The sequence below is a fragment of the Macrobrachium nipponense genome, chromosome 32, assembly GCF_015104395.2.
Source record: "Macrobrachium nipponense isolate FS-2020 chromosome 32, ASM1510439v2, whole genome shotgun sequence".
Lineage (NCBI taxonomy): Eukaryota > Metazoa > Arthropoda > Malacostraca > Decapoda > Palaemonidae > Macrobrachium > Macrobrachium nipponense.
The window spans coordinates 28,775,322-28,792,909 of NC_061094.1; the positions used below are offsets into that span (position 1 = coordinate 28,775,322).

At 39.7% G+C, this 17,588-nt stretch overlaps 1 protein-coding gene across 3 annotated transcripts in view; it reads left to right on the forward strand.

Annotated features, from left to right (window-relative positions):
- LOC135207292 (uncharacterized) overlaps positions 1 to 17,588 on the forward strand; it is a 404,100-nt gene that overhangs the window by 212,580 nt on the left and 173,932 nt on the right. For all 3 annotated transcript variants that reach the window (XM_064238964.1, XM_064238965.1, XM_064238966.1), the window contains one exon: positions 16,404 to 16,694. In XM_064238964.1, the coding sequence (XP_064095034.1) occupies positions 16,404 to 16,694 (291 nt within the window). The remainder of the gene's footprint in view (positions 1 to 16,403; positions 16,695 to 17,588) is intronic.

Consider the following 17,588-nt stretch of genomic DNA (forward strand, 5'->3'; position numbering starts at 1 on the left):
TTCATAGAGTTTTATATATGAAAATGTGCGCAATTTCATGTAGAATAAAACTAAAAATATTTGAAGGTTGTAGCTTTTCTTATTTCCAAAATAATTGCATATAAAAAATATATATTTAAAAAAATTCGACATTCGGTCAACTTTAACTCGTCATATATGGTCGAAAACTGCAATTGTAAGCTAATACTCTTACATTATAGTAATATTCAATCATTTGTCTTCATTTTGAAAGAAATTGGAAGTCTCTAGAACAATATTTAGATTTATGATGAATTTTTGAAAAAAATATTTGTTTACGTCCGTGCGTTACGAATTCATGCATTATTTTGTGATAATATTTACTCTGTGTTGCTTTTATCGTTTTACTATGTGTTATATACCAAAATGATTGCAATTTAGTGTACATTACAACAACAACAAAAAAACTTGTTACCTTTTACTGTTTTGCGCACAGCACGATTTGAATACAATTGTATATGAAATTTTGTTTTTGCGCTATCATATATCGCATTATTTATATATGATAATGATAATTTTTTTTCATTTCTGATGGTTGCATACTAAACTTCAGGCAATGACAAAAAAAGGAGCCAAAAATGAACTCTTAATCTTGTAAACTAAGCGCGCTGTGATTTTTAAAAAAAAAATATTTTTTCCGCTTCCGTGCTCACTCCGAAACCCCTCCGGCATACAGGAGACAATTTTTTATTTACCGCTCCGGCGTAAGAGGGTTAATGCTTCAAAATAATAGTATAATAGTAATGTGTAACTGTAATTACAAAATGCTATAAAATGCATTCCTCTTGAAGCCCAGAGCTCTCAAATATGTCAAGTAATGTGACAGGAGGGGAAGTGTTGCCAATTAGCATCAATGATATTCTCTCTCTCTCTCTCTCTCTCTCTCTCTCTCTCTCTCTCTCTCTGATGTATGTATGTATGTAATATGTAATCTTCATACACTGCTATATTTTTACCAACCATTTATTTCCTTTATTAAGGGTAATGTACAGTATGGTCCCTAATTATGCAAGAATTTGGTTGATCTACGGCCTAGCAGAATTAGAAATTTGCAGATTTTGAAACACATACCTTATGGGAATAATTTCATTAGGGCCAAGGCAAACGGCAACTTACCCAGTCAAACTTTTTTATACTACCCATTTTCAATACTTTCTATGTACTATACTGTAATTTTTTCAAATATGAAATTGTTCTTATGGGTAAATAAAACATTAAAAAGGTTTTAATAACTTGAAAAAGTTTAAAATTACACCCAGGATGATGAAAACTCCCACACGTAAACAATGCCACCATTGGGTGCAAATGTACTGTATGATAGTCATTTCCTTTAAAAGATCTTTTGTATGGAATTTTGTCTACCTATCCTCTGCCAAAAAACCTTCAAACTCCTCTAGCTCATCCTCCGTGAAGAGTTCTTCAGCTGAAGGAAGACTGTGAACCGTTTCGGGTACTGGGATCGTGTATGTCTTCACTCCTGTTAGGCCTAACAAACTTGGTTAAGAGTGTCTGTCTCAGTTTCTTTGTCCGGCACGTTCACTATGTACAGGCGGCCTGCGGTTAACGGCACAATCGTTTATCGGCGAATCGGTTTCACAGCTGTCGTCAAAAATATTCATTAAAAAATTAAGGTATTTTCATGGCACAATTTTCGGTTAATGGCGCCGCTAGTGCCATTATGTCTAATGAGTACATACATTTGTAGAAATACTGTTGAGACCATAAAGGTTATGCAAATGTTATTAAAAATTTTACTGAGATTTATTACATAAGTAGTATTAGGGTAAACTATATGCCCTTGATGCTGCTCTATGCCAAAAATATTGAGTCAAGTGCAAATTTAGTTATGGATGTGTTGATTTATAAATGTTCATGCTTTTATGTTTAAAGTGTTAATGAAAATGTACTATTACGTATAGGCTATTTTTATTTCTGCGTATAAATATGATACAAAGGAAGCTTTTGAAACTGCCCTCTAGTTATCAAAGAGGAGTTTTTTTCATGTTCGTTCTTGTGAGCCGCCACATGCCCCTTTTCCGAAAATATAGTTAAAAAAAGGGCAAATTTAGAGATCGATGTGTTGATTTATAAATGTTCATGCTTTTATGTTTAAAATGTGTATGAAAATATATTACGCATAGGGTATTTTTTTTTTTGTACTCAAATATGATACAAATTACGGCAGCTTTTGTAAGTGTCCTCTGCGTATATCAGAGGATATTTTTTCATGTTCGTTCTTGTCTGCCATTGTTCCAAAAAATGTATTACAAAGACTTCACGTGGTTATAGTTTATTAATTTGGGAGCTAATTATAACTCATTTGGTTAATGAAACTTCAACTATTTTGTTATAAGTTTTCATGCTTTTATGTTCAAAATGAGTATGAAATATGTATTACAGGGTATTTTTAAAATTTTTGTACATAAATACGATACAGTGGCAGTACGCATGTCCATTTGAAGTCTTTGTAACAGCCCTTCACATGATGACAATAGGTTATTCAGTTGCGCCCGAATAATAATATTTTAATTTATGATTGAATCACGTTTTTATAGCAAATTATATTTATAGTAGTTGCATAAATTGATTTTAAAAGACAAAACTTGCGTATACCTTTGATTTTGCAACACTGCCTATTTGTTTGTTTTTCCATGGGATAGAAGTACAATACAAAATATAACTGTGCAACTTGGTTGATTTTTTGCTTTGTTAAGCGAGCAAAAAATTGAGGTACGACCGTACGAGCTCGAGATGCTGCTGCTACGTAGATGGCATAGTGACGAAAATTAAGATAAGCACAGAAGAAAAAGTAAATATGCATTTTTTCCATAAATCTTGTAAAAAGTTATTCATTACTTCACTGTATCCAATAATATTGTATGTATTCTCATATTATTGTATTATAAAATACTACAGTAAATCTAAGCCAGTATTCCACGGAGCGGCCAATGTTTTGATTTGGAAATCAGTGGATGGCGAATATGAGTTTGTTTCGCCATATTTAACGCAATTCTGAGCAAATTTTCTTGCTTTTAGTTAGCATAAACGAATATCTAGATACTTGACTTATGTGAGACAAGGTTATTTTTCCTTATACGACATGTTTTTACGTGGAAATATGACTTGAATATGTCTCGTGATTGTGAACTAATTTTTTTCGTTAACAGAATACTTTGGCAGCATGTTTATTGAGTAAAAAATTATGTTATTTCTCTCATGACATGCTTCTGTTATCAGTTGAAATGTCCGAGTAGTATGCACATAATTGTAGTTAACTCTACGGGTATGTGACCAAGACGAATAGTATCTTCTCTTAATTGACCTACAACTCGGGACTGCCTTGCAAGACTCCCAAGTGTTACTGGTTTCAATTTTGAGATAGTAGTGGTATTGTTTACAACAACAACACCACAGTGTTTGCATTCACCGAATAGGACTGTTTTCTTCCCTCCCTTTTCGGTTAAAATGCAAATGCTCAAGCATATTTCTCTTGGGCTCGATGGTTGTAGCCGAATGCAAACCTGAGGTCCTTTACATCTATATGCCACCCCTCAATCTGAACCTGGGCCGAAAGGCAAAGTGGAGTGTTTACATTTGGGCAGGCTGGCCTACCCGCCTGCCACAGGGTAGTTACTGCCTAACCACCTTGTTCAAGAATTTAACGGCTGTAATTGAAGCTACACTTAAAGTAATTCCTTATGTAAAGGACCTCAGGTTTGTATAGTTAGGAAAAATACAATTTACTTCCAAAAATTTTGATTTCATCATTCTCTTTTGCTGTTTTTGAACTTGCGTAACTAGAAGATGGGATAAAGATAGGCTATTGTAATTTGGTCTCTCATAAAATCGAATTATTGTAAGACGAATTATCGTAACTTGAACACCACAATTACCTGTACACTGTATAAAACCTTATTATATCTTTACATACCAGTTGTTCCCAACATTTTTTCTGTCATTTCCCCTTGCACCCAGTTCAACCACCCAGATTTCCTAATTTATTTACTAATTTATTTTTCAAATGTACAAATATACTGATAAACATATAGTTACAGAGTAAAGTGGATAGAGAGCGGTTAGTAACAACTAACCACATAGCCATAGAGAGCGGTTAGTAACAAATAAAAGGACTTTTGTTTGCTCTTCTATTCTCTCTCTCTCTCTCTCTCTCTCTCTCTCTCTCTCTCTCTCTCTCCTCTCTCTCTCTCTCTCTCTCTCTCTCTCTCTCTCACAGACATGAGAAAATCCTCCTGAAATTATTTTAGTTAGTAGGTAGTGTAATTATTTCCCCCCTGGTAGCTTCAAATTTCCCCCAGTTCGGGAACCACTGCTCTAGACACCCAAAGGATTAATGCTAGCCTTTTTTTCACTTTACAGTATGTACTGTACAGTAAATTCCATAGTACTATACTGCATAAATATTATCGTAACTTGAACACTATAGCTACCTGTACACTGCATAAAACCTTATTATATCTTTACATACTCAAGACACCCTAAGGATTAAAGCTAGGCTTTTTATCATTTTACAGTATTTATAATACTATAATGTACATTACAGTAAATTCTAGAGTACCAGTCTAACAGTGAAACATTGTTGTCAGCTAACGACTTTTTAACTTTTATACCCCTACGAGGTGGAGGCCCATCCTGCATAAAAGTATGACATGCATGTTCATTAAAAGAATCAATCATTTGGTATTTCAAAATATTCAGGTAATTAGCACTGTTCACAGATTCATCTTTTGGCATGAAATGGAGTTCACCTCGACCACCTGCACCACTAAATGCTCCCCACACCATGACACGGGAGGGATGTTTAACAGTTTTTATGGTGAATTTTGGGTGGTACCGCAACAGTCTTTGGGCGATGAACAACATTGGACGTAGCTCTGATGAGTCAGAAGGTTGATTCATCGGAAAACATGACCCCTCTCCACTGCACACTTGTCCAGGCACGATATTTCTTCCTTTGTGTGGGTTTCTTAGCAGCACGGTGGCAGGGAAGGCCAAGGTTCTTCTGAAGGCGGTGTTGGATTGTATGAACAGCAACATTTTTCAGCAGAGTGGTCATCTTTTTCTTTAAGGCAGCCGCTGTAATTGATGGATCATTCGTAGTTTCACGTTTCAAGAGCATGGGTGTACGTGGGGAAGTCTTCCTGATTCCCCCGAAGCCAGGTTTCCTCTTTGGTACCTTTCCTTGCTGGAGTCCCACAGAAGCCTTCTTCAGGATATAAATGGCTTGTCTTGAAATCCCAATATCTCGCACCACATGAATTACTGACATTCCCTGCTCAAGGAGTATCAAGGCACGAGTTTTTTCTTCATCAGTAAGCTTCTTTCACCCCATGTTAGCCGTTGGTATCACTGCTACAGTACTCCAAAAACACAAAAAGTAGGGACAGAAGGGGCAATGGAGTGGTCTGACATACATCTATTCTCATCCATAGCCAAGTTGGCACTGGGTCTGTCAGGTTGGGCTTACTATATATCCTGAGGCTTATTTTATGGTAAGGGGCTTTTGGGGTTATGCCTCTGTTTATTATCACGCGTAGTGTGCAGCAATCCTCCTTGTATGCAGACCCATAATGTACACGATGGTAAATAATCAAGTTCTCCTCGTTTTTCGTCATCGTGTTGGGTTGGTAAAATTCGTCCATTTTCTTTTTTATTGCTGCTTCGATAATTTGATCTACATACCCGTTGTTTGTCAGCAGTTGGCGAATTCGGTCGGGTTCGTTATGTATATCTCTCCATGATGAGCTGTGTGTGAAGGCTCTGTTGACATACGCACTCACAACAGACTTTTTATATGCGTCCGGGCACTCCCCGTGTGCGTTCAAGCAACGGCCAGCGTTTGTTGCTTTCGTATAAACATTTGTCTTAAACTGTCCTCCTTGTTGTTTTACCAGGACATCAAGAAATGTCAAAGTCTTCTGCTGGCTGTGCTCTGTGGTGAAGTTGAGCACTGAGTTTCTTTTCAGAGCATCTGCTAGTTTTCTGGCATCTTCAGGTTCTTTTATTGTGACGAATATATCGTTGATGTACCGCCCATAAATCCTAGTTTGTTCATGAAACTTACCTGACATATATATATAGCTGTATTCTCTGAATTCCGACAGAATTTCAAAATTCGCGGCACACGCAGTGGGCGGCCAGGTGGTAGTACCCATTCCCGCCGCTGGGAGGCGGATATCAGGAACCATTCCCATTTTCTATTCATATTTTTTCTGTCGCCGGTGCTGTAAACAACTGTTTGCAGTACCTCCGCCTAGGATTTTGAAACTTCATTAGCCGCTTAAGTATCCTAATTATTCTTTCGATTATTGACTTGGATTTGTGGCTAGGCATACGCTAGCATTAGTTAAATTTTTTCATTGCATATGATGTCTGAAGCTAGTTAGCCTAGTTTCAGACTTTGTTGTCTGCATGGGGTAAGGTGAGGCTACCGGAACTTTCGGTAGACACTCGCTTAGTATATATGACGTTTACATGTTTTCTTTGCATAAAGATCAATGTAATTAGTGTAATGTGTGACTGATTACGGAAGAAGTAGGATTCATGTACGCATTTTAGAGTGTGTTAGAATCAGGAGGTTTTCCTCCACAGTACACAGAAGTTAGAAATATTGAACCTTCTAACCTCCTGTAGATTTTATTTTGCCTAACCCTGTGGTATGGCTCACGGGCCTAGAAGAAGTGTCTGCGGGGAGGATTACATCAAGTAATCTTAGAATCTAAAGTGCTCGCTCTCCAATCAGTGTTGTGAAGTGTAGTGCCCCTTGTGTTGTGGAGGGGGCGTCAGATCAGCCCCATAATGCCTCTAGGCCTGGACCTCTGTCGGACTCCCAAAACTCAGGGAGAGGGCATGTCGAAAGCCGCAAGAGGGTTACGGGGGCTCCCCACCGATCTGGCGTCCCTTCAGCAGGACCTGTTGACGCTTCCCAGGCTGCTAAAGATCGTGCACGTGCACGAATCTTGAAGGATTGGTTCTCGTCCTCCGAGGCGTCCTCCCCGCGCAAGGGTTGGAGCTCTCGGAAGGACTCGCGCCCTCTAAGAAGCTTTAGAGAAGAGGACGCTTCACGTCCTCTCTCGTCAGGAGGGAACGTCAGATCGGCCCCATAACGCCTCTAGGCCTAGACCTCTGTCGGACTCCCAGGAAACCAGGGAGAGGGCATGTCAAAAGCCGAAGGAGGGTTACGGGTTTTTCACGCTGATCTGGCTTCCTTTCGGCAGGTCCTGTTGTCGCTTCCCAGGCTGCCGAAGATCGAGCACGTGCACGAATCTTGAAGGATTGCTTCTCGTCCTCCGAGGCGTCCTCCCCACACAGGGGTTGGAGCTCTCGGAAGGACTCGCGCCCTCTTAAGAAGCTTTAGAGAAGAGGACGCTTCACGTCCTCTCTCTCGTCACAAGAGAACGTACACGCTGATCTGGCGTCCTTTTGGCAGTAGACGTGAGGTATACTTTTTAAGATGAAAGAGTCCTGTGCCCTGTCAGGGCTCTCAAATTTTATTTACATAAACGAAGGAAGTAAGAGGTCCTTCGGGTAATTTATGGTGCTCAGTGAAGAGACCACATTTACCCTTTTCGAAGAATGCACTGGCTTTTTTCCTAAGGGACATTATTAAGGAGGCTCATTCATCTTGCCAGAAGAATGATTTGAGCCTCCTGTGAGTGAACGCTCATGAAGTTAGAGCTGTTTCAACCTCGCTAGCATTCCAAAAGAATATGGTAATCAAGGACATTCTTGATTCCACCTTTTGGAGGAGCAACTCAGTATTCGTCTCCTCTCCTCATGGCGCTCCGTATACGTTATGTAACGTTCGCTTTACTTCGAAAAAGGATATTGTTCAAGCTGATAAGCTTGACGTCCGGCAAGCTGCTTTGCACAGTCAAACAACTTATGTCTCTGGTTCGGCATAAGAAGGGCAATTTAGACGTGAGGAAGCTTTTGGAGGTGCTCGACGTCCTACAAGTAGAGACGTTCTCCAGGACGCTCGGCAAGCACCTTGCGAGGGTGTCTTTCGGACGCTCGGCGTTCCTTTGCTGAGTGCGTTTCTGGAGATGTTCATTTGCATTACTAAGACGCAAGTTGTCGCACAGGCGGCCACTGTCTTTGTAAGAAGGTATGAAGGTCTTTAAGGCCCGTCTTGGAAGACGAAAGCCGTACGTCTTCCTTTAGTGTTCACACACTTCAGGAGCAGCGTGCGGCTCTCCAGGGAGACTCGCATGAGGACGTCCCTTGAAAATATTCAACGTCCTGCGCAAGACGTGGCACGTCATAACATTGAGAGGTTGGCAAGGTCGCTCGCCAGGACGCCTCTTGGCGGGCCTTGCATGCATCAGGGCGCTCAACGAGATCCTCTCTGAAATGTCGTTGAGAACATGTGGTGTTCTCTGCACAGACACGCTCGCAGCTAAGCAGGACGTTTTTTGAGGACGCTCAGCAGGACGCTAAGCAGGACGCTTTTGAGGACACTCAGCAGGACGCTCGGCAGGACGCTTATGAGGACGCTTTTGTGGACATTCGCCAGGACGCTTCGGTGGAAGCTCGGCAGGACGCTTTGCGAGAGAAAAAGACTTGTAGACGGCGTCTTATTGCTGTTCAGGACGTTTCTTAGGACGCTTGACGCTTTCTAAACGCTCGTCAAGAGGAGGTTCTTCAGGACTCTCCACAGGACATTCCTTTACAGAAATTTTTAAAAAAGATTCGGAGTTAGCGGAGAGACATACCCGAATTTTTTCTTCGATCCCTCTTGCCTCTTCATCGATTTCTCCGAGAATCGGGAAGATTATATACTCGGATTCCTGGGTGACTTTCGGTCATGTTAAAGGGTTTTCCCCTATTAGCAAAGTGCTAATTGTTTTGTCAAGTAAGGACGTTTTCCCCATTGTCAAGATACTAAACGTTTTGTCATTTAAGTGGGGGACCCCTCATAAATGGGGTAGTTCTCATTGACATAGATTTGGATAAACTCTCATTAACAAATTTCAGAAGAGCTCTCATTCATTTTCAGAGGCTCATCCGGGGAGTAAGAAAAAAGACTTGTAGACTAGGTCCAGGAAGTCTTATGTCCAATATCATAAGAACATTGAACGGTCCTTTTCGATCCTCGGTTCTCACTTGATGATCTCTATTCGAATATTACTCCCTTCTCTTGGCAGAGAGTAAAGGAGTTCTTTTAAAAAGTCTCATTCATTAGAACGTGGACAGTCGTTTTCCTTTCTTTCTCTCTTCCTCGTCGAGGAAAGATGTAGTAGAGAATTCGATGTTCAAATTACTACAATACTTACGTATTTTATCTTTGCGTCATTTTGCTAACGTATGGGTCAAGTCATATACGCATATCGTATTTACCTCTACGGATAGAAACCGAAAGAACTGTTGTTCTAATGTATTTAATTGACACTCCCTTCAACCTTCCAAGAGTTTTCGGAGTAAGAACAACTCTTAAGGTATTGTTACGACAACACCAACTCAGCTTCTGCATTTAGCGAATTCTGTTTCGTTTAATATGCCTGCTTGAGAGTTTCCTTTTGCTCGATAATATCATACCTATTCCTTCGTAAAGGGAGTAGCTGGCAACTCAGGCAGATAGTGCGAGACGGTGAATGAACAAGGTTGCTGTTACTGTGGTGATTTACGCAGTACCGACTAGCTCTGTGACATGCGCGGTTGGTTACCTCTCTCTCCCCTGCGGGAATGGCTGACTAGCCGTCTCTCATCCCCTACAATCATGGATTTTAGCCTCGGGTTGAGGAAATTTCTAGTAATCATGAATGAACATGCCTTCCGTTTACTTAGAAAATTTCAACAAGATATCTCTTATACCTGTTCGGTGCGGTTTTACCGCACTGTAACAGAATTCTGTACGAGTTTACCGCGGCATAGCACTATAATAATGCTCTCCTGCTTATGAAAAGAGCAGCCTTTTTTAGGGAAGGAAGCAGGCTGAGTGAGAGAATGGATGAGTTTGCTGGGGACCATTTCCTTGCTGGAGAAGCTTGTTTTCCCTGAATAAACAGCAATTCAGACCTCTACAGTTTTTCCTAACGGAGAAATTGGAATAACATCAAAGATCTAGTAATAATTCTAATTTTCTCTCAACGGCTTGAGGATCACCTCAGGTGATAGCGAGAGGGTGCCAGGCATCCGAACAGAGGAACAGATGTCCTGGCACATTGTCTGAAAGAATTGGAAGCCAATTTGGTTGGCTCTCCAGTTCCTCGAAGAGTGAGTTTTGACCGAGTGGTCCAAATCATCTCGGATAATTTCTCAGCTCTCTCATAGCTCAAGAAGAGAGAGTTGGTTATGGGCTTGGGCACGGAACGTAACGATCCTCAAGAGGTTCGTTAAACTAGTGCATGTCCGTGCGGGTCTTCTCGATCGAAGGCAGCAACTACTGACGTCTGAGTAATCCTCACTTAGAAGTATGTCGAAAGTTGAGGAGAGACTGAGGGCGTCCTTTCGTAAAGTTTTTCGTAATATTGAAGACGAAGAAGCTTCCTCTTAAGTTGTTCCCTTATTCATGATCCTAGAGGATTTGCATTAGTCGCCACAATGTTGGCCTTTAAGAGGTTGGATTCACAGAGGTCATGTAATTCAGAGAGAATTGTCCAAAGACCCTTCCCGAGAGAATCGGTGTAATCTAACATCGTCACTTAGTGAAGTATCTAATAATCTCTCCTCTCTGAGTCTGAAGGTGTTCAGACTATCGAGAAGCGATAAGATCTTCAAGATTAATGGCAATCTCTTGGCCAAGGCAAAGCAGTGCTGCCTATTTTGCAGTGTACCAATCGGAGGGGGCCGTTTCTGGAGATAGTGAAGGGAAAATGACTGTTCCTCCACCTCGACCTCTGTGAATTTCTTTATGGTTCTATCTTTCCGTCTGAAGTATGAGATAAGCTAGAAGTCCTAACTATTGTAGAATATGCAAATATGTTGTTGACGGCCTCTAGGCTCAGAGATTCGGTTCTGTCAAACAACAAAGCTTCACGATCTTTGAGGTCTGTGGAAATCTTGAAATTCTCTAGATCGAAGGTTCCGGCATGGAACTTAGACGTAGTCTGAGTTTCTGATGCCAAAAGCATTTCGAACCTATCCTTTCTGCGAACTTAATACACGTGACCAGAAAGGCTAACATTCTAACCGCTCTAGCTACGGCAAAGAGGGTTAGTGAGGTTTTAGCCATCATCAGAGGTTTTGGCTTTAAAGGACATAATGCGGTCTGTCCTCTAAGCCTTCCGTTCTTGGTAAGAACGAAAACCTGTCTAACCCTTGACCCGGAGGCTTGGAGACCAAGGGTATGGCACAAATTATTGGGCAAGTGCATTAGAGAGTCCTGTGCCCTGTCGGGTCTCTCAAGTTTTATCTTGATAAAACTATAGAAAGTCGAGGTCAACGGACAATCTGCGGTGTTCCGTAAAAAGACCAGACTGGTTCATGTCCAAGAACACCCTGGCATTATAGTCAAGGAGTTCTTTTAAAAAAGTCTCATTCATTATGTTTGCATAAAGATTTGAGATTTTTGCTTAAAAATGAATGCTCAAGAGGTGAGGGCGCGGCCTCGGAAGCATTTCAACAGAGCATGACACTCAGTAACATCCTGAGTGCCACGCTTTAGCGAAGCAACTCTGTGTTCGCTTCACACTCCCGACGGGATGTGAAGACGACATTTGAGATCTGTAAGTCGCTAGGACCATACATATCCGTAGATATATTATTGGGGGCAGGAAGCAACACGAATCCTATCCTATAGAAAAGGGATAGGTGTGCTTTTAACTTTGAAGGGTTGGTCGCTTGAGGCGCATTCCTTTTCTTTAGCCTAGAAGTTATGGAACTAACTTTGATAGGTTAGGTCAGGTGGTGGTTTTAGCTTCGTTGCCCTCAGAAGTATGGTCATATGGTCTAGTCACATTGTGGTCACGCCCCCGTTGACGCCCCCGTTGCGATCATCTAGAGCGCACCAGCATTACAGGTCTCTACCTCGCTGGCAACTCTAGTAAAGCAGAAGCAGACTTTGGTGACAGTAATCACGAAGTCGGCTATGCTAACAGGTGAGGAACCAAGATGTATATCATCTACTTAATTTAGTTTCCTTAAAATCCTATTCTGTCTCTTCCCACCATCCGAAGGTGGGATTCAGCTATATATATATCTGTCAGGTAAGTTTCATGAACAAAATGTTATTGTTATAATACAATTAAGTTTGTTCATACTTACCTGGCAGATATATATAATTAAAGTGCCCACCCACCTCCCCTCAGGAGACAGTGGCACTGATAAAATATGAATAGAAAATGGGAATGGTTCCTGATATCCGCCTCCCAGCGGCGGGAATGGGTACTACCACCTGGCCGCCCACTGCGTGTGCCGCGAATTTTGAAATTCTGTCGGACTTCAGAGAATACAGCTATATATATATCTGCCAGGTAAGTATGAACAAACTTAATTGTATTATAACAATAACATGTTTTTGATGTTCTCTAAAGGTCCTTTCTTCGACGGTGGCTATGTACATATTTGCAAAGAGGACCCCTAGTGGGGATCCCATGGCGACTCCGTCTACTTGTCGAAATAATTCACCCTGATGAGAGAGGAAAGGGGCTTTGTAGTACTAGCTTTCAGCATCTCTCGGAGGACATCTTCGGAAATGGGCAGCGGGTTCTTCTCGGACCTGTATACACGATCAAGAATGATGTCGATCGTTTCTTTGACGGGAACATTCGTAAACAAACTCTCAACGTCGAGTGAGGCAATGTCGTCTTCTGGTCCTTTTTCCTGTAGGAGATCAATAAACTCCACCGCTGATTTCATTGAATATGCACCGGGTACCAGCAGATGATTCAGGACCTTCGCTATCCTATAGGTTGGGGATGTCATCTGAGAGATGATGGGCCTTAGAGGGTTGCCTGCCTTGTGTGTTTTCACTGTTCCGTAGCAGTAACCGGTCTCATAGTCTCCTTTTACCTTAGGGAATTTTATGACGTCTTGCTGATTGTTGGCCCTAGTCACAAGCCTCGACACTTTCTTTCTGAGGTCCTCGGTGGGGTCTTTTGTTAAACGTTGGAATTTGGAAGTGTCCAGGAGGATCCTATCCATCTTTTCAAAATAATCACTTTTCTTCATCACTATGTACACTGATGATTTGTCACCTTTCCGTATGATGATGTCTGGGTTGCTACGTAGTTCTTTAGCGGCTTCCCTTATCTCCTTGGTGATTAATTGGCTTCGGAAATGTCCTCTCTGTCGTCCTGCTTCTCCAACAAATTCATCAATGACAGTAGGTGTTAGTTCTAGCTTACCATCATCTCGGAGTTGTAAAAGTCGATCTATAAGGGCCTCCGTTTCTATTCTCTTGGCTTCAGTGTGTAGTTTCTTGGCATAGTGGCACTGCAGACCCAGGTTCAGGAGGGACCTTTGATGGGGGCTAAGGTCGATTCCAGCCAGGTTGACGAAGCCATCTTTGTGTTCCTCACTTCTCACGGGGCCCCCATGAACTATGAGTAGCTTCTTGTTGTGCCTCATTGTCACCACCTGTCTGTATTTCCTCTCCTCTAACTCAAGCAGGTCAGGTGCTTTTTGATGGTCATGTAGTGTGCTGTTAATGCAGAGATCTTCCCAACGTTTTCTCTTCTCAACTTCAAGTTGCTGGATTCTTGCTGCGTATTCTTCTATATGGTGTCGGAGTATCTTCTCTACCTCCCTCCATTGTGTCCATGCCCGGCCACTTCTTCCAATACTTTTAGGGCATAGTTTTTCTCTAATACAATTTTCGTTAAAAGCAATTGCTTTAGTGGCATCAATAAGTTTCTTGCAGGTATCTTCATACCGACGAAGTTTTTTCCGATTCTCGTTCGTCTATTTCGACAAGTAGACGGAGTCGCCATGGGATCCCCACTAGGGGTCCTCTTTGCAAATATGTACATGGCCACCGTCGAAGAAAGGACCTTTAGAGAACATCAAAAACCAGTCTCATCACAGTTGAAGACTTGCTGAGAACTGTAGCCTTCCTTGATCATCATCTTGTTGAACGTCTTAATAAAGGCTTCGGCCGCTTTCGTGTCCAAGCTGGCCGCCTCCCCATGCCGCACCATCGAATGGATGCCAGTCCGTTTACGGAATTTCTTGAACCACCCATGCGAAGCCTTGAACTCTGGGGTTGGCGTTAATGTCCCCTCTCCTCCGTCATCTTCGGCCTTGGCAACCAAATCGCTGAAAATAGTGCTGGCCTTGTAGCAGATTGGCGTCTCCGTTATCATATCGCCAGTGATTTCTTTGTCTTTTATCCAGACAAGAAGAAGCCTTTCCATTTCATCGTGCACGTGGGTCCTCTTGCTGGACAAAATAGTGATGCCCTTAGAAGGTGCAGCTGCTTTGATGACATCCTTCTGCTTAAGGATGGTGCCTATTGTCAACGGATTTCAGCCGTATTCCTTGGCGATCACACTCAATTGCATACCAGCTTCATTCTTCTTGATAATCTCCATCTTCGTCTCCAAAGAGAGCATCCTCTTTCCGTGAATTTCAACTTTCTTGGGACCCATGACTACATATACTATACTGTACGTAATTATGTTATTTAGTACGTATACGCATGTAGTAAAGTTCTCACACAACACGATAAAGTATACTACAACGAAATCACTAACGAAATTACGTTAATAAACTAAATTGTTAGAACAAACAAATACTGCGTGCTTACGATACCGATGATGTCGTGCAGTGGTCGAAGAAGCACGCCGCTACGTAGATGCATGATGGGAGGGATGCTGACCAATAGGAGAGAAGGATCTCATGGCAGTGACTAGCATCGGGAACCAATGGGAGAGCGGGAGGATGGTGGCGAGTCTACTCAGTTGGCGGAGCGCGAGTTTCAAAATTGTTATCGGTGGTCCGGGCGAACCTCGGACTTTACAGCAACAACCTTTCGTATCTTTAACAATTTTCATGTGTAGAGCCATAAAATTTTTCGTATTTGCTTTCGTATCTCGAGTTTTTCATAAGTTGAGCCTCTCATATCGAGGCACCACTGTATATATATATATATATATATATATATATATATATCTATAACATATATATATATATATATATATATATATATATATCTATATATATATATATATATATATATATATATATAGTATATATATATATAATGTATATATATATATGTGTGTATATATATATATATATTGTGTATATATATATATATTATATATATATATATATATATATATATATATATATATATGCACATATATATATATATGCACATATATTATATATTTTATATATATATATATATATATATATTTATATATATATATATACTATATATATTACACATACATATATATATATACATACATATATACATATATATTATAATAATATATATATATATATATATATATATATATAATATATATATATACAATATATATATAATAACATATATCATATTATATATATATATATATATAATATATAATATATATATATACTATTTATATATATATATAATATATATATATATATTATATCATATATAACCATACATCCATCTTAGAATAATATATATATATAATATATATATAATATATACTATATACATATACCAATATCATATATACTATATCTATATATATATATATATATATATCTATATAATCCCATACTATACCTATATATATATATATATATATATATCTATATATATATATATATATATATATACATATACATATACCATACAATATATTACATATACATTAATATATATATACCAATATATATATATATATATATATATATATATAAAAAAAAAAATATAAGATATAGATATATAGATATATAAATATAAAATATATAAACGCAACACAACCCCCACACACACTGTCCATGTCATGTCTGGTACGTCGCTTGAGATCATTCAGAGCGATATGCACCATATCTGCCCATCAAAAGTGTGACCGTATTTTGCACACATCTACAGAAATGTTTTTAATAATTTTGGGCAACGTGAACTAAATATGACCACATCTAGTTTGTCCATATCAGGTACACAACACCTGTAGTAAAGACTTTCATTTTGTCAGGCGAAATGTACCAGATAAAGTCATGGTGTTTACACGGTCTGAGCACTTAGCTTACCATACGGAAATTTTTAAAAAATCCCACTTCAAGAGGTTGCTTGTTACATGAAGTTATTGCCGCCCAGTGGGGAAATGTGCAGAGGTGTCTATTGCAGTCAGTGTTAAATACTGGAAGAGTTATTATTACTCTGTTAGTTTGTAGATATATTTTGAAAGTATACTATGCTTTTTGGTGTAGAGGACATTCTTGAACATTATGTGAAGTATGTCATATTTTGCTTACAGATTCTAGAGAAGATGGGCGCAGAATGTCTGAAAGTAACAGAAGGTTTGGTGACTTTGGCTTTGTGAAGGACAAAATCCCAAGAAATAAGAAAAGATCTTGGGAATTTTCTGAAGACGACAGAAACGAAAGCAATTATTCTGGGAAAAGTAAGAGGACTGAAGAATCAGTGGTCAGAGAAGAAAATGATGTAATTTATGTACGAGGACATGTGCCAAAACCCAAACCAAGTGAGAAGGATCTACAAAACCAGAACAAATCTCTTCAGGGCAACATGTCATTTGAAGAGGAAGGTAAGGATATTGCCAGTATTTTTCTTTGTCATTGCAATTTTTATGGTGTTTAGAATTTGGACTGGGCCTGTCTCAAAATTACTAACTAACAAATTTTTAAAAGTTCTATATAATCATCTGCTATCTGTTCATTTATGACACACTTTGTCTGTGCCTTTAGTTTTAAGGAAAAAACATGAAAAGGCTCATACATGACAGGTAGGATGCATAACATAGGAGGTTGGGTCATAGCCATGCACCATGGTCTTTTGATCAAGGCCAGGATTGCTAGGAGAAATAGAAAATAGAATTTGAAAGGCTTACATATACCAGAATTGCATAAGACCACAGAATTTGCTTTGGAACCTGGTGATTAGGGTAAGCCAGAGCTCATCAGGAAAGGAAGCATGAAATTTCTTTTAGGGTCATAACTTACATATGGGGGCGTGTAGAAGCTCCCACTAGTCACAATAACCAGAGAATGTCATGAATACGACCTTGAGGTGATTTAAGCAAGTTCAAGTTCTCAGGAAGAGGTAAATGGGAAACCTTTTAGAATTGTAACTTTACATGTAATGAGGTTTATGTAATATGACATTCATATTTACTGGCATTGCTGTCAATCAATGTTACACTTTTTATTGGTAAAATATATTTCAATACAGTGTGGCGGAATCACAAGCTGCAGAATCCCCCCCACATATACCTAATCAGTCCAGCTGCCAAAATCCCCCCTCAATCACACTTTCTTCATGACACAACAAATACAGCAGGACAATTGACCTACACCTATACAAAACCAAACAAAAACAAAACACATGTACCTACCAACACTATACAAAAACAAATGAAAAAACAAAACACATGTACTTACCAATCAATCCAGTTACTCAGGGCTATCCTGTGACTGTCACG